Below are 12949 nucleotides of genomic sequence, written 5' to 3'. Positions count from 1 at the left end.
GGAAGGCAGTTTGGCGGTTCCTCAAAAAGCTGAATATAGAACTGCCATACCACCCAGCAATACCATTGCTAGGTATCTACTCAAAGGACTTAAGGGCAAAGACACAAACGGACATTTGCACACCAATGTTTATAGCAGCATTATTTACAATTGCAAAGAGATGGAAACAGCTAAAATCTCCATCAACAGAAGAGTGGCTAAACAAACTGTGGTATATACATACGATGGAATATTATGCAGCTTTAAGACAAGATAAACTTATGAACCATGTAATAACATGGATGGACCTAGAGAATATTATGCTGAGTGAATCCAGCCAAAAACTAAAGGACAAATACTCTATGGTCCCACTGATGTGAACGGACATTCGAGAATAAACTTGAAATATGTCATTGGTAACAGAGTTCAGCAGGAGTTAGAAACAGGGTAAGACAATGGGTAATTGAAGCTGAAGGGATACAGACTGTGCAACAGGACTAGATACAAAAACTCAAAAATGGACAACACAATAATACCTAATTGTAAAGTAATCATGTTAAAACACTGAATGAAGCTGCATCTGAGCTATAGGTTTTTGTTTTGTTTTGTGTTGTTTTGTTTTGATTTTACTATTACTTTTATTTTTTTCTCTATATTAACATTCTATATCTTTTTCGGTTATGTTGCTAGTTCTTCTAAACCAATGCAAATGTACTAAGAAATGATGATCATGCATCTATGTGATGATGTTAAGAATTAATGATTGCATGTGTAGAATGGTATGATCTCTAAATGTTGGGTTAATTTCTTTTTTTCCGTTAATTAAAAAAAAAAAAAAAGAGAAGGGATAATTGGAGATGAAGGGATACAGACTGTACAACGGGACTGGATATAAAAACTCAGAAATGGACAGCACAATACTACCCAATTGTAATGCAATTATGTTAAAACACTGAATGAAGCTGCATGTGAGGTATAGGTTTTTTGTTTTTGTTTTTTTTGTTTTTTTTCTTTCTATTATTGTTTTAATTCTTATTCTGTTGTCTTTTTATTTCTTTTTCTAAATCGATGCAAATATACTAAGAAATGATGAATATGCAACTATGTGATGTTATTAAGAATTACTGATTGTACATGTAGATTGGAATGATTTCTAATTGTTTTGTTAATTCTTTTTTTAATTAAAAAAAAAAAAAAAAGCCACTGAGAGTGTCCTAAAATAATAGGGTAATTGGAAACTAGTTGAGTTCTTTAGGGTATGAAGGGAAAATGCTTCTATATAAATAGCTCAGACTTTTTGATGCCCAAGACTAATTCTCCCCATGTGAGAAATAGGTTCTTTTGTGAGAGTGATCTGGTTGGGATGTCCAAACCAGCAGTGGCTTCACTGTTCCTTCCGTGTTCTGGCTGTAGGTGAACACCTGTGTGGATGAAGATGCTGAGAACTTGAGGAAGACCGTGCAGGATTTGACTGCCAAGCTGCAAGAGGCTGAGTGGCAGCACCAGTCAGACCGGCTGGCTTTCGAGGTGAGATTTGGGATTTGGGGAGAAGGGATGGGCTGCTGGATGTGAGTGCCAGTGATTTTCCTGGCATGGGCTCTGTGCCTTCCTTCCTGGGTGCCATAAGGTGGAAGGGCAAGGCTTCAAGGTCTAAGGTGTCTCCTGTCTACCTTTCCATCTCCTGGATATTTACAATGTTTGCTGTCCACAGCTAGTATAGTTCGAAGGTTGGCACTTTAGTCTTTGGTCTGCTAAAGTTGAGTGGTGGTGCTGGGCTGGCAGGGCAGGTGATTCAGAAGTCATGTCCATAGGCACCATGGTAAGAGTCACTGGTTCTGAGGCACCTTGCAGGCAGAGACTATTGGTGTCATGCTCAGTTTTGAGTCCCCAGAGTCTGCGCAATGCCTGGCAAAGGGGGGTGCTTAATAAATGTGTTTTACACCAGAAAGCACTGTGTCTGTGGAGTTAGAGGACTTTAGTCACAGACTTTGTGATCATGAATGCATATTTTAATTATTATAAAAGTGATAGTAGATTATTACAGAAGATTTAAAAAACGGAAGTCTATAAAGAGTGGGAGCCTCCTACTGTGAAGACTGTATGAGGTCTCACATACTTTGCAGAAAATTCTTTGAGTAGAAAATGAGGTTTACTGAGTACCAGTGGCTAAGAGAGTTCAAATAGAGTCAAGAGGCTATTCTGGAGGTTACTTTTATGCAGGCTTTCAGCTACATATTTCTAATTGCCAGGGTTTGCCAACCCCCAGCCAACACCGTTCCTGTTAACCCTAAAGAACATCTAGGGCTCTGAGATTCTACAGAAGTTTTATACACTAAGTTTACTTTCTAGAAACCTATAACCTCCAGATGGTTCCTAGGCTAGATAATAAGTCCTGAAACCCAGACAGATCAGCCTCTCCAACAACATCAACTAATTCCATCCCCCATCCTCTTTTCCATCCCCCACCCCTTTTCAAAATGAGAAAGTTAGAATGGGTACAGCCCTAATGTTCCTACAAATTGGGAGAAGACTCAAAGGAGAAGGAGGGGTTAAAGCAGAGAAGGTAGGATTTAACAAATGAGTGTGACTGCTAAATCATTATATTGATACTGATTTTTGTTGCTTCCTATTGAAATGGAGCTCGAAGGATATTAAGGAATAATGAGAAAAAAAGAAAGGAAGAAAGAAAGAAAGATACAGACGGGCTCAGGGGGTCTGAAGCTTGAGTTTACTTCAGACAGACTTCAGACAATTTTATTCTTAACCAGATCCTGGTTATATACCACAGGATGTCAATAGGCATGCATGCATTTCCTGAGGGAGCAAAGTTCTTATCTTTCAGTGTTCTTCATACTTAACATAACCATTTGGGGTAAACATTCTCTTCCTCCCAGACTGCTCTACATAACAATCTCTACAGCATTAAGCCGCCATCCTGAGGCCAGCTGCTTCCACAAATTCTGCAGGTCTTGTTCTAACCCTTGGCTCCTACAGATTTTAGTCTCCAGTGTCTTGGAGCAGCTGAAAGGAAAAACCTGAAATTGTAGAACTGTAACCCATACCAAACTCTGAAATATGTTCTATAACTAATTGTTAAAATGTTCTTTGAAATTTATTGCTTTGTTGTATTATGTTATATTTCACAATGGAAAAAACATTAAAGAAGAGAAAGGTGGAGAGACTTGTGAAGACAAAAAGTGTTTTACTGGGAGGATTGTGGGAAGATGGCAGAGTAGGAAGTGCCAAGGATCAGTCCCTCCACCAGAACAGCTATTAAACAGGCAGGATCTGTCTGAATCAACTATTTTGAAACTCTAGAGTCCAGTAGAACCCTGTATACCATCTAGGGAGAAAGAGGCTGGTAAATGGTGGTAAGTACAGTAATTGCTCCCTGTGTGGCCTTAACCCTACCCATTCCCCACTCTCAGCAGGCAGCAGTCGGGTCGGGCCCCTGACATGGCTTTCTGAGACCAGAAAAGGACATAAAAATCCATTTCCTCAAGTTCTGTGTGGGCATGGGCTGATCACTGATCATGGGTTTTTGTTGTTGTTGTTATTGTTTTAATTGTATATGTATTGTATATTTACACACCATGATCATGGCTTTTGATTAGCTACTTTGGATCACTGGGGCCTCAGCTCTAAGAGTGGCCATTGATCCCACCTGCCCCAGACAAAGAAAGATTTAAAGGGGAGGCACTTCCTCAGAGCTGCCAAAGATGGTTGAAAGGCTGCATTTGCTGGGAGGCCAAGAAAGCGCATCTATGGGGAGCCATGGCAGAAGCTCCTGGCACCATGTGTCCCCTTGCTGGAGCAGTTTAGAGCCAGCTGATGCTCCTCTGTGATCCTTGGCATTGTTCTCGCTGAAAAAGACTGACTGGAAACGCCTCTCCTGTGTGCCACCCCTCCCATAATTTGCCCTCCAGACAAAAGCAACTTCAGATAATTAAAGCAGTGTAAGAAACAGCTGAGATGGACAGCCTGCTGGAAAGGCTTACCAGCTTTAAGGATGGCAAGGAACACCCAAGAGAGGGAGAAGTTCCATCCTGGGCAGTTGAGGGAGCATTCAGTCTCCTGTAAACAGGGTAATTCCAACAGCCACTAGCAAGCACAAACCTGGGAAAAGATGCAGGCCCAGAAAAGACAGTGAGGTCCCTGTGCTTTGCATTTGCCTTGGGAGGACCTTCCTGAAAGGAGGGCTGATACTCAAGAAAATTTCTGTTACATCACCACTTGGTTAAAGACTCAAGAAACATATCTCAGGGAATACATACCAGAGTTTTTAAAATTTAAAAATATTAAAATGTACAGTATACAAAAAAAGATTATAAGACAAAGAAACAGGAAATAATAGCCTATCCAAAGAAAAGGATAAAAATCCAGAAGACACCAATGGAGAAAACCAGACTGTGACCAGATAGAGACTTAAAAAAAAAAAAAATGATATTCCATATGCTCAAGGACATGAAGGAAAATGCAGAAAAAGAACTAAAAGATAACAGGAAAATAATGAATGAACAATTTGAGACTCTTTGAAGAATTTTAAAAAGAACTGCTGGTTTGAAAGGAAGCATGCTCCCTAAGAAAAGCCATGTTTTAATATAAATCCCATTTCTTAAAGGTAGAATAATCCCTATTCAATATTGTATATTTGAAACTGTAATGAGATCATTTCCCTGGTTGATGTGATTTAGCTAAGAATGGTTGTTAAACTGGATTAGGGGATAACATGTCTCCACCCATTTGAGTGGGTCTTGATTAGTTTCTGAAGTCCTATAAAAGAGGAAACATTTTGGAGAATGAGAGATTCAGAGAGACTCAGAGAGGGCAGAGAATGCTGCAGCACCACGAAGCAGAGAGTCCACCAGCCAGTGACCTTTGGAGATGAAGAAGGAAAATGCCTCCCGGGGAGCTTCATGATTTAATAGGAAGCCAGGAGAGAAAGCTAGCAGATGATGCCTTGCTCGCCATGTGCCCTTCCAGCTGAGAGAGAAGCCCTGACTGTGTTTGCCATGTGCCATCTCACTTGAGAGAGAAACCCTGAACTTCATCGGCCTTCTTGAACCAAGGTATCTTTCCCTGGATGCCTTTGATTGGACATTACTATAGACTTGTTGTAATTGGGACATTTTCTTGGCCTTAGAACTGTAAACTAGCAACTCATTAAATCACCCCTTTTAAAAGCCATTCCGTTTCTGGTATATTGCATTCCGGCAGCTAGCAAACTAGAACAGGAACCAAACCAAACTACTGGAGTTGAAGAACACAATAACTGAAATGTAAAAATACTCAGGAGAGTTTCAGCAGCAGATTAGAGCTGGCAAGGAGAAAGTATAAACAAACATGAAGACAAGACAACTGAAGTAAGTCAGGCTGAGGAGCAGTAAGAAAAAAAAGTAAGTTAAAATAGCCTAGGATATTTGTGGAATACCATTAAATGTACCAGTAGATACATAATGAGAGTCCCAGAAGGAGAAGAAAGAGAAAAAAACAAAAGGAATATTCAAAGAAACAATGACAGAAAACTTTCTAAACTTAGCTAAAGATGTGAGTATGTACTTCCAAAAAGCCTAAACAGGATAAGCTTGAAGTAAAATATACCCTGTCACATAAAGGTAAAACTATCAAATGCAGAGGACAAAGAAAGAGTTTTGAAAGCTGTAAGAGAAAAGCAACATGTTATATATAAGGGAGTTGGTTCCATTTAGGTTAAAATCTGGTTTCTCATCAAAAACCATGGAGACCAGAAGGCAATGGTTGAAATACTTAAAGTGTTGAGAGAAAACAATTGCCAACCAAGAATTTTGTATCTGTTGAGATTTTCTTTCAAAAATGAGGGGCAGGTTAAGACATTCCTAGATAAACCGAAGCTGAGGGAGCTCTCACCACTAGACCTGCCCTACGAGCAGTGCTAAAGGGAGCTCTTCAGTTTCAAGGGAAAGGACACTAGATAGTAGTTCAAAGTGGTGTAAAGAAATAAAAACTTCTGATAAAGGTAACCATTTGGGTAATTATTCACACCACTACTTACTGTATTGTATTTTTTGGTATGTAACTCCTTACTTCTGACAGATGCTATAATGCAAATGCATAAAAAGAATAGTAAATCTGTGGTTATGAACATACAATGTACAAAAATATTTGTAACAAGTACAAATAAAGGTGGGGAGTAGAGGTGTATAGGAACAGTTGTGTGTATATGTATTGATGTCAAGTTGGTATCAAATCATATATGATTGTTATATGTTGAGGAGGTTACCATGGTAACCACAAGGTAATTATGAAAAATTTATCCAGATAGAAATAAGAAGGAGCTCAATATGTTACAATGTTAAAAAAAAAAAAAAAGAAAAAGAAAAAGGCATTAACAGAAGAATTGAGGGACGAAAGAGTATAAGACTTAAAAGACTATATAACAACATGGCATACGAAATTCCTGCATTATCAGTAGTGATTTTAAATATAAATGGATTAAATTCTCTGGTCTAAAGGCAGAGATTGGCAGAAAGGATTTTTTAAAAAATGTGACTTAACAATATGCTGTCTACAAGTTGAAAGTGAAAAGATGGAAAAACATATACCATGAAGGAGTAACTAAAAGAGAGCTGGGGTAGCTTCTCTAATTGCAGATAAAAGAAACTTTTTAAAAAATGTTACAAAAAACAAAGTCATTATATTTTAATAAAGGGGTCAATTCAACGAGAAGATATAACAGCTATAAATAGTTGTATACCTAAGAGCAGAACCCCAAAATAGATGAAGCACATACTGACATATTTGAAGGGAGAAATGGATGGTTCTACATTAATAGTAGAAAACTTTAATGCGCTATTCTCAAAAATGGATAGACCATCTAGTCAGAAGATCAACAAGGGAGTACAAGACATGAATGATATTCTAAACCAACTAGACCTAACAGACATATATAGAATACTTCATTCAGCAAATATCTTACACATTCTTCTTTGGTGCACATGGATCGGTCTCCAGGGTAGACCACATGTTGAGCCACAAAAAAAGTCTCAATAAATTGCAAAATACTAGAATTATGCAGTGTATCTTCTCCATCCTCAATGGAATAAAGCTAGAAATGGAAAATTTCCAACTTGGAAATTAAACAATATACTCAGTGCCAATTTGAAAGGATTTACATACCCTAGAAAATCCATGTTTTAATCCTAATCCATCTTGTAGGAGCGACCTTTTCTTTTAATTCCCATTCAGTAATATAGGCTGGAAATTTGATTAGGTTATCTCCATGGAGATGTGACTTGCCCAATTGTGGGTATCAACCTTAAATTAGAGGGAGATGTGACTCCGCCTGTTCCAGGTGGGTCTTAATTAGTTTGCTGGAATCCTTTAAAAGAGGAAACAGCTTGGATAGAGCCACAAAGATAGAGTCCACGCAGGCAGCGATCCTTGGAGATGAAGAGAGAAAATGTCCCTGGGGGAGCTTCAAGAAACAAGAAACCTGGAGAGAAAGCTAGCAGATATCACCATCTTTGCCATGTGCCTTTCCAGTTGAGAGAGAAACCCTGAATATCATCATCCTGCTTGAACCAAGCTGTCTGTCCCTGGATGCCTTAGATTGGACATTTCTATATCCTTGCTTTTATTTGGACATTTTCACAGCTTAGAACTGTAAACTAGGAACTTACTGAATTCCCCGTTTTGAAAAGCCATTCCATTTCTGGTATGTTGCATTCTGGCAGCTAGCAAACTAGAACATACTCTTAAATAACCGGTGGTTTAAAGAGAAAATCCCAAGGAGAATTAGGAAATATCCTGAGGCAAATGAAAATGAATATACAATATACCAAAACTTATGGGATGCAGCAAAGGCAGTGCTGAGAAGGAAATTTATAGCTGTACATACTTACATCAAAAGAAGAAAAATCTCAAGTCAGAGCCCTACCTCAGAACTGGAGGGACTGGAAAAAGAGCAAACCCAACTTAAAATGAACGGAAGGAAGAAAATAAAGATTCGAGTTAAATGAAATACAGAATCAAAAAACTAGAAAAAAATTAACAGAAGCAAAAGTTGATTCTTTGAAAAGATTAGTAAAAATGACAAACTATTAGCTAGAATGACAAAAAGAGACAGGACACAAATTATTAAAATCAGAAATGAAAAGGGGGACATTACTATCATACTAAAGAGATTGAATTAGCATACAAAAACTTCTCAGTAATGCAAGGTGTTAAAAATAGAATAGTATTGGGAATCCTGTATTTTTTGCATTATTATTCTGTAAACCCAGAAATTCTCTGTGAACCTCAGCGCCCCCCCCCCCCCAAAATAACCTCCCAAAGTCAAGCCTAGGAATATTAGGAAATATCCTCAAATGAGAAAGGGAGTATATGAAACCCATAGTTGGCATCGCAGTTAATGGTAAAAGACTCAAAGCTTTTCCTCTGTGAGCATGGGACTGGAAGTTCTGTTCAAAATTAAGAAAAATAAAGGCATCCAAATTTGAAAGGAAGAAGTAAAATTGCCTTATTTGCACATGACCTAATCCTATGTACAGAAAATCCTGAAAAATCCACAAAAAGCTTCTAGAGCTAATGAATTCAGCAAAGTGGCAGGGTATATGATCAACACCCAAAAATCAATAGTGTTTCTGTATAGTAATAATGAACATTCAAAAGAAGAAACGAAAAAAAAAATTCCATTTATAATACTGTTCTAGTTTGCTAGCTGCCGGAATGCAATATACCAGAAACTAAATGGCTTTTAAAAGGGGAAATTTAATAAGTTGCTAGTTTACAGTTCCAAGGCCGAGAAAATCCCAATTAAAACAAGTCTATAGAACTGTCCAATCTAAGGCATCCAGAGGAAGTTACCTTGGTTCAAGAAGGCCGATGAAGTTCAGGGTTTCTCTCTCAAGTGAGAATGCACATGGCAAACACAGTCAGAATTTATCTCTCTCGGCTGGAAGGGCACATGGCGAACATGGTATCATCTGCTAGCTTCTACTTCCTGTTTCATGAAGCTCCCCAGGAGACATTTTCCTTCTTCATCTCCATAGGTCGCTGGCTGGTGGGCTCTGCTTCTTGTGGCTATGTTGTTCTACTCTGCTCTTTGAATCTCTCATTCTCCAAAATGTTTTGTCTTTTATAGGACTTCAGAAACTAATCAAGACCCACCTGAATGGGTGGAGACATGGCACCAAATCCAGTTTAACAGCCACTCTCAATTGTATCACATCTCCAGGGAGATAATCTAATTACAGTTTCAAACATACAATGCTGAATAGGGATTAGAAGAAATGACTGCCTTTACAAAATGGAATTAGGACTAAAACATGGCTTTTCTAGGGGACACACATCCTTCCAAACCAGTACAAATAGCAACTAAAAGAACCAAATATCTAGGAATAAATCTAACCAAAGTTGTAAAGGACTTGTACCCAGAAATCTATGAAACATTGCTAAAAGAAATCAGGACCTAAAAGGGATAGTCTAAGTTGATGGATTGTAAGACTATTGTTAAGATGTCAGGTCTACCCAAAATTATTGATAGATTCAATGCAATTCCAATAAAAATTCCCAGTCTTTTCAGAAATAGAAAAGCCAATAATCAAATCTATAAGCAAGGGGGCAGTGCAATGGTGGCTCTTGGCATAATTCCTGCCTGCATGCCGGAGACCTGGGTTTGATTCCCAGAGCCTGCCCATGCCAAATAATAATAATAATAATAATATATAAATTTATGTAGAAGGGTGAAGGACTCCATTAGCCAAAGCCATCTTGACAAAGAAGAATGAAGTTGGAAGACTTGCACTTCCCAATGTTAAAACTTAATACAAAGCTACAGTAATCAATATAGCATGGCATTGGTGTAAGGACAGTCATATTGACTGAACCTGATTGAGAGCTCAGAAATCAGCCCTCATGTTTATGGCTAACTGATTTTCTTTTTTTTTTTTTCCATATAGCTGTGCATTTATCATCTCAGTCAACTTTTTTTTCTTTTTTGTGAAAAATCACATTATACAAAAAAGCGATAAATTTTAAAGCACATTGCAACAATTAGTTGTAGAACAGATTTCAGAGTATGGTATAGGTTGCAATTCTTTGGATGCTAAAAGAAATATCAGTATCATGATTCAGTAATCATACTCATTTGTTAAACCCTACCTTCTCACTATCACCTTTGATCTTTCTCCCACTCTTTTGGGGTATTTGGGCTATGCCCATTCTGATTTTTTCATGTTGGAAGGAGCTGTCTATAATATGTGTTCTAGTTTGCTAGCTGCCAGAATGCAATATACCAGAAATGGAATGGCTTTTAAAAAGAGGAATTTAATGAATTGCTGTTTTACAGTTCTAAGGCCGAGAAAATGTCCCAGTTAAAGCAAGTCTATAGAAATGTCCAATCTAAGGCATCCAGGAAAAGATACCTTGGTTCAGGAAGGACGATGAAGTCCAGGGTTTCTCTCTCAAGTGAGAAGGCACATAGTGAACACAGGGTTTCTCTCTCATCTGGAAGGGTACGTGGCAAACATGGAATCATCTGCTAGCTTCTTCTCCTGGCTTCCTGTTTCATGAAGCTCCCCAGGAGGCATTTTCTTTCTTTATCTCCAAAGGTCGCTGGCTGGTGGACTCTGCTTCTCATGGCTATGTTGTTCTGCTCTGCTCTCTCTGAATCTCCTTCATTCTCCACAATGTTTCCTCTTTTATAGGACTCCAGAAACTTATCAAGACCCATCCAAATGGATGGAGACATGTTGTCATCTAATCCAGTTTAACCACCACTCTTGATTAAATCACACCTCCAGGGTGATGATCTGATTACAGTTTCAAAAATACAGTATCGAATAGGGATTATTCTACCTCTTTGAAATAGGATTTTAATTAAAACGTGACTTTTCTAGGGGATATACATCCTTTCAAACCAGCACAATATGTGATAGGGGGGTGGAACTAGTTGATGTTCTGGAGAGGCTGGGCCCTCTGCATTTCGGGACTTTCCGGTCCAGGGACCCATGTGGAGGTTGTAGGTTCTGGAGAGTTACCCTAGTGCATGGAACTTTTGTAGAATCTTATATAACACCCGAGGTGTTCCTTAGGATTGGCAGGAACAGTTTTGGTTGGGGGTTGGCAAGTTATCATAGTAGCAATGTCTAATTGACGCTTGTGTAAGAGCAACCTCCAGGGTACCCTCTCAACTCTATTTGAACCCTCTCTGCCACCAATACCTTATTTGTTGCACTTCTTTTCCCCCTTTTGGTCAGGATGGCATTGTTGATCCCACAGTGCCAGGGTCAGGCTCATACCTGGGAGTCATCTCCCTTGCTGCCACGGAGAATTTCACCCCTGGATGTCATGTCCCATGTACGGGGGAAGGTATTGATTTCACTTGCAGAGCTGGGCTTAAAGAGAGGCCACATCTGAGCAGCAAAAGAGGTCCTCCAGAGGTGACTCTTAGGAATACCGATAGGTAGGCTAAGCTTCTCCATTACATAAGTTTCACAAGAACAAGCTCAAGATCAAGGGCTTGGCCTATTGATTTGGGTGTCTCTAATGTTTGACACACTATCAGGGGTTTCCCTGGTGGTAAAGTTTAATAGTTCCATAATTTTTCTCCTATCCCTCAAGGAACTTTGCCAATACTTTTTAATTATCTGCTTAATATACTCTGGGATGTATCCAGGCATTACATTAAGCTATACAGGATTAAAGGCCCTCATTCTTATTCTGGGCTCCCTGTGTTAATTGATCTGTCCAGACAGGTTGAGTTAGATTATGTGTTACAGAAAACTTAGGTTTTGGACAAAATAAACCTTTCTTTCTTTACCCTCAAAGAATAGATGAGGTTTTAAAATACAGACAATGTTTTCCTTTCCCCTGTATTCTGAATTACCATAATGCCAAGTTGATCAGCTTCATTATGTCTCTAAATACCAGGTTATACATATATAAAACAGCTTCTCAAAATCCAGAAATAATTACTGTTCCAGGCTAAATATGACTACTCCAAGAGCTTACAATCTAGTTCCTGTTTTCTTATAAATATTTTCTCACTGAAACTGTACAACATTTGCCTTTTTTTGTTTCTGGCTTATTTTGCATCACCAAATGCCCCACACATTCATTCACAATGTTGCATGCCACACAAGTCTAAGTGATTTTTGATGGGGCAAAGACAACTTAATTGGGAAAGAATAGTCTCTTTAACAAATGGTGCTGGGGAAACCTGGATCTCTGTTTGCAAAAGAATGAAGATGAGCCCCTACTTCACACTGTATACAAAAATAAACTAAAAATGGGTCAAAGATCGTGAGAACTAGAAAACTTCTAGAAGGCAACACCTGGAAGCATCTTTAGCACCTTGTGTTGGGCAGTGGTTCCTTAGACTTTACCCCCAAGATGCCAGCAACAAAAGAAAAAATAGCTAAATGGACCTCATTTAATTAGAAACTTTTGTTTCTTAAGGAACTTTATCATGAAAATAAATGACAACCTACAGAATAGGTGAAAATATTTGGAAACCACATATCTGATAAGGGTTCAACATCAGGAATATGTAAAGAAATCTGTCCACTAACCAACAAAAAGACAACCCATTTTAAAAATGGACAAAAGACTTGAATCGACATTTCTCCAAAGATCTACAAATGGCCACAGAACACATGAAAAGGTTTTCAACATCATTATCCATGAGGGAAATACAAGTAAAAATCATAGTGAGATACTGTTTCACACCCACTAGAATGATTATTATTTAAAAAATGGAAAATTACAGATTTTGGAGAGGATGCAGAGAAATAGTACCATTCATTCATTGCTGATAGGATCTGTAATTGCTGTGAAAGACAGATTTGCAGTTTCTAGGAAGGTAACATATAGAATTACCACATGACCTGGCCTTCCCCCTTCTAGGTATGTCCCCAGAAGAATTGAAAGCAGGAACTCAGATATTTGTGCACTGTTCATAGTGGCATTATTCACAATTGCCAAAAGATGG

The 12949-nt window shown here is 38.5% G+C and overlaps 1 protein-coding gene across 1 annotated transcript in view; it reads left to right on the top strand.

Moving 5' to 3' along the window:
- Positions 1-12949, top strand: part of TUFT1 (tuftelin 1) — a 76783-nt gene that overhangs the window by 52821 nt on the left and 11013 nt on the right. Inside the window, exon 6 of the mRNA XM_077156004.1 lies at positions 1393-1506. Coding sequence (XP_077012119.1) covers positions 1393-1506 — 114 coding nt within the window. The remainder of the gene's footprint in view (positions 1-1392; positions 1507-12949) is intronic.

This window comes from Tamandua tetradactyla, chromosome 4 (genome assembly GCF_023851605.1).
Source record: "Tamandua tetradactyla isolate mTamTet1 chromosome 4, mTamTet1.pri, whole genome shotgun sequence".
NCBI lineage: Eukaryota > Metazoa > Chordata > Mammalia > Pilosa > Myrmecophagidae > Tamandua > Tamandua tetradactyla.
This window is presented reverse-complemented; position numbering and strand designations above follow the sequence as displayed.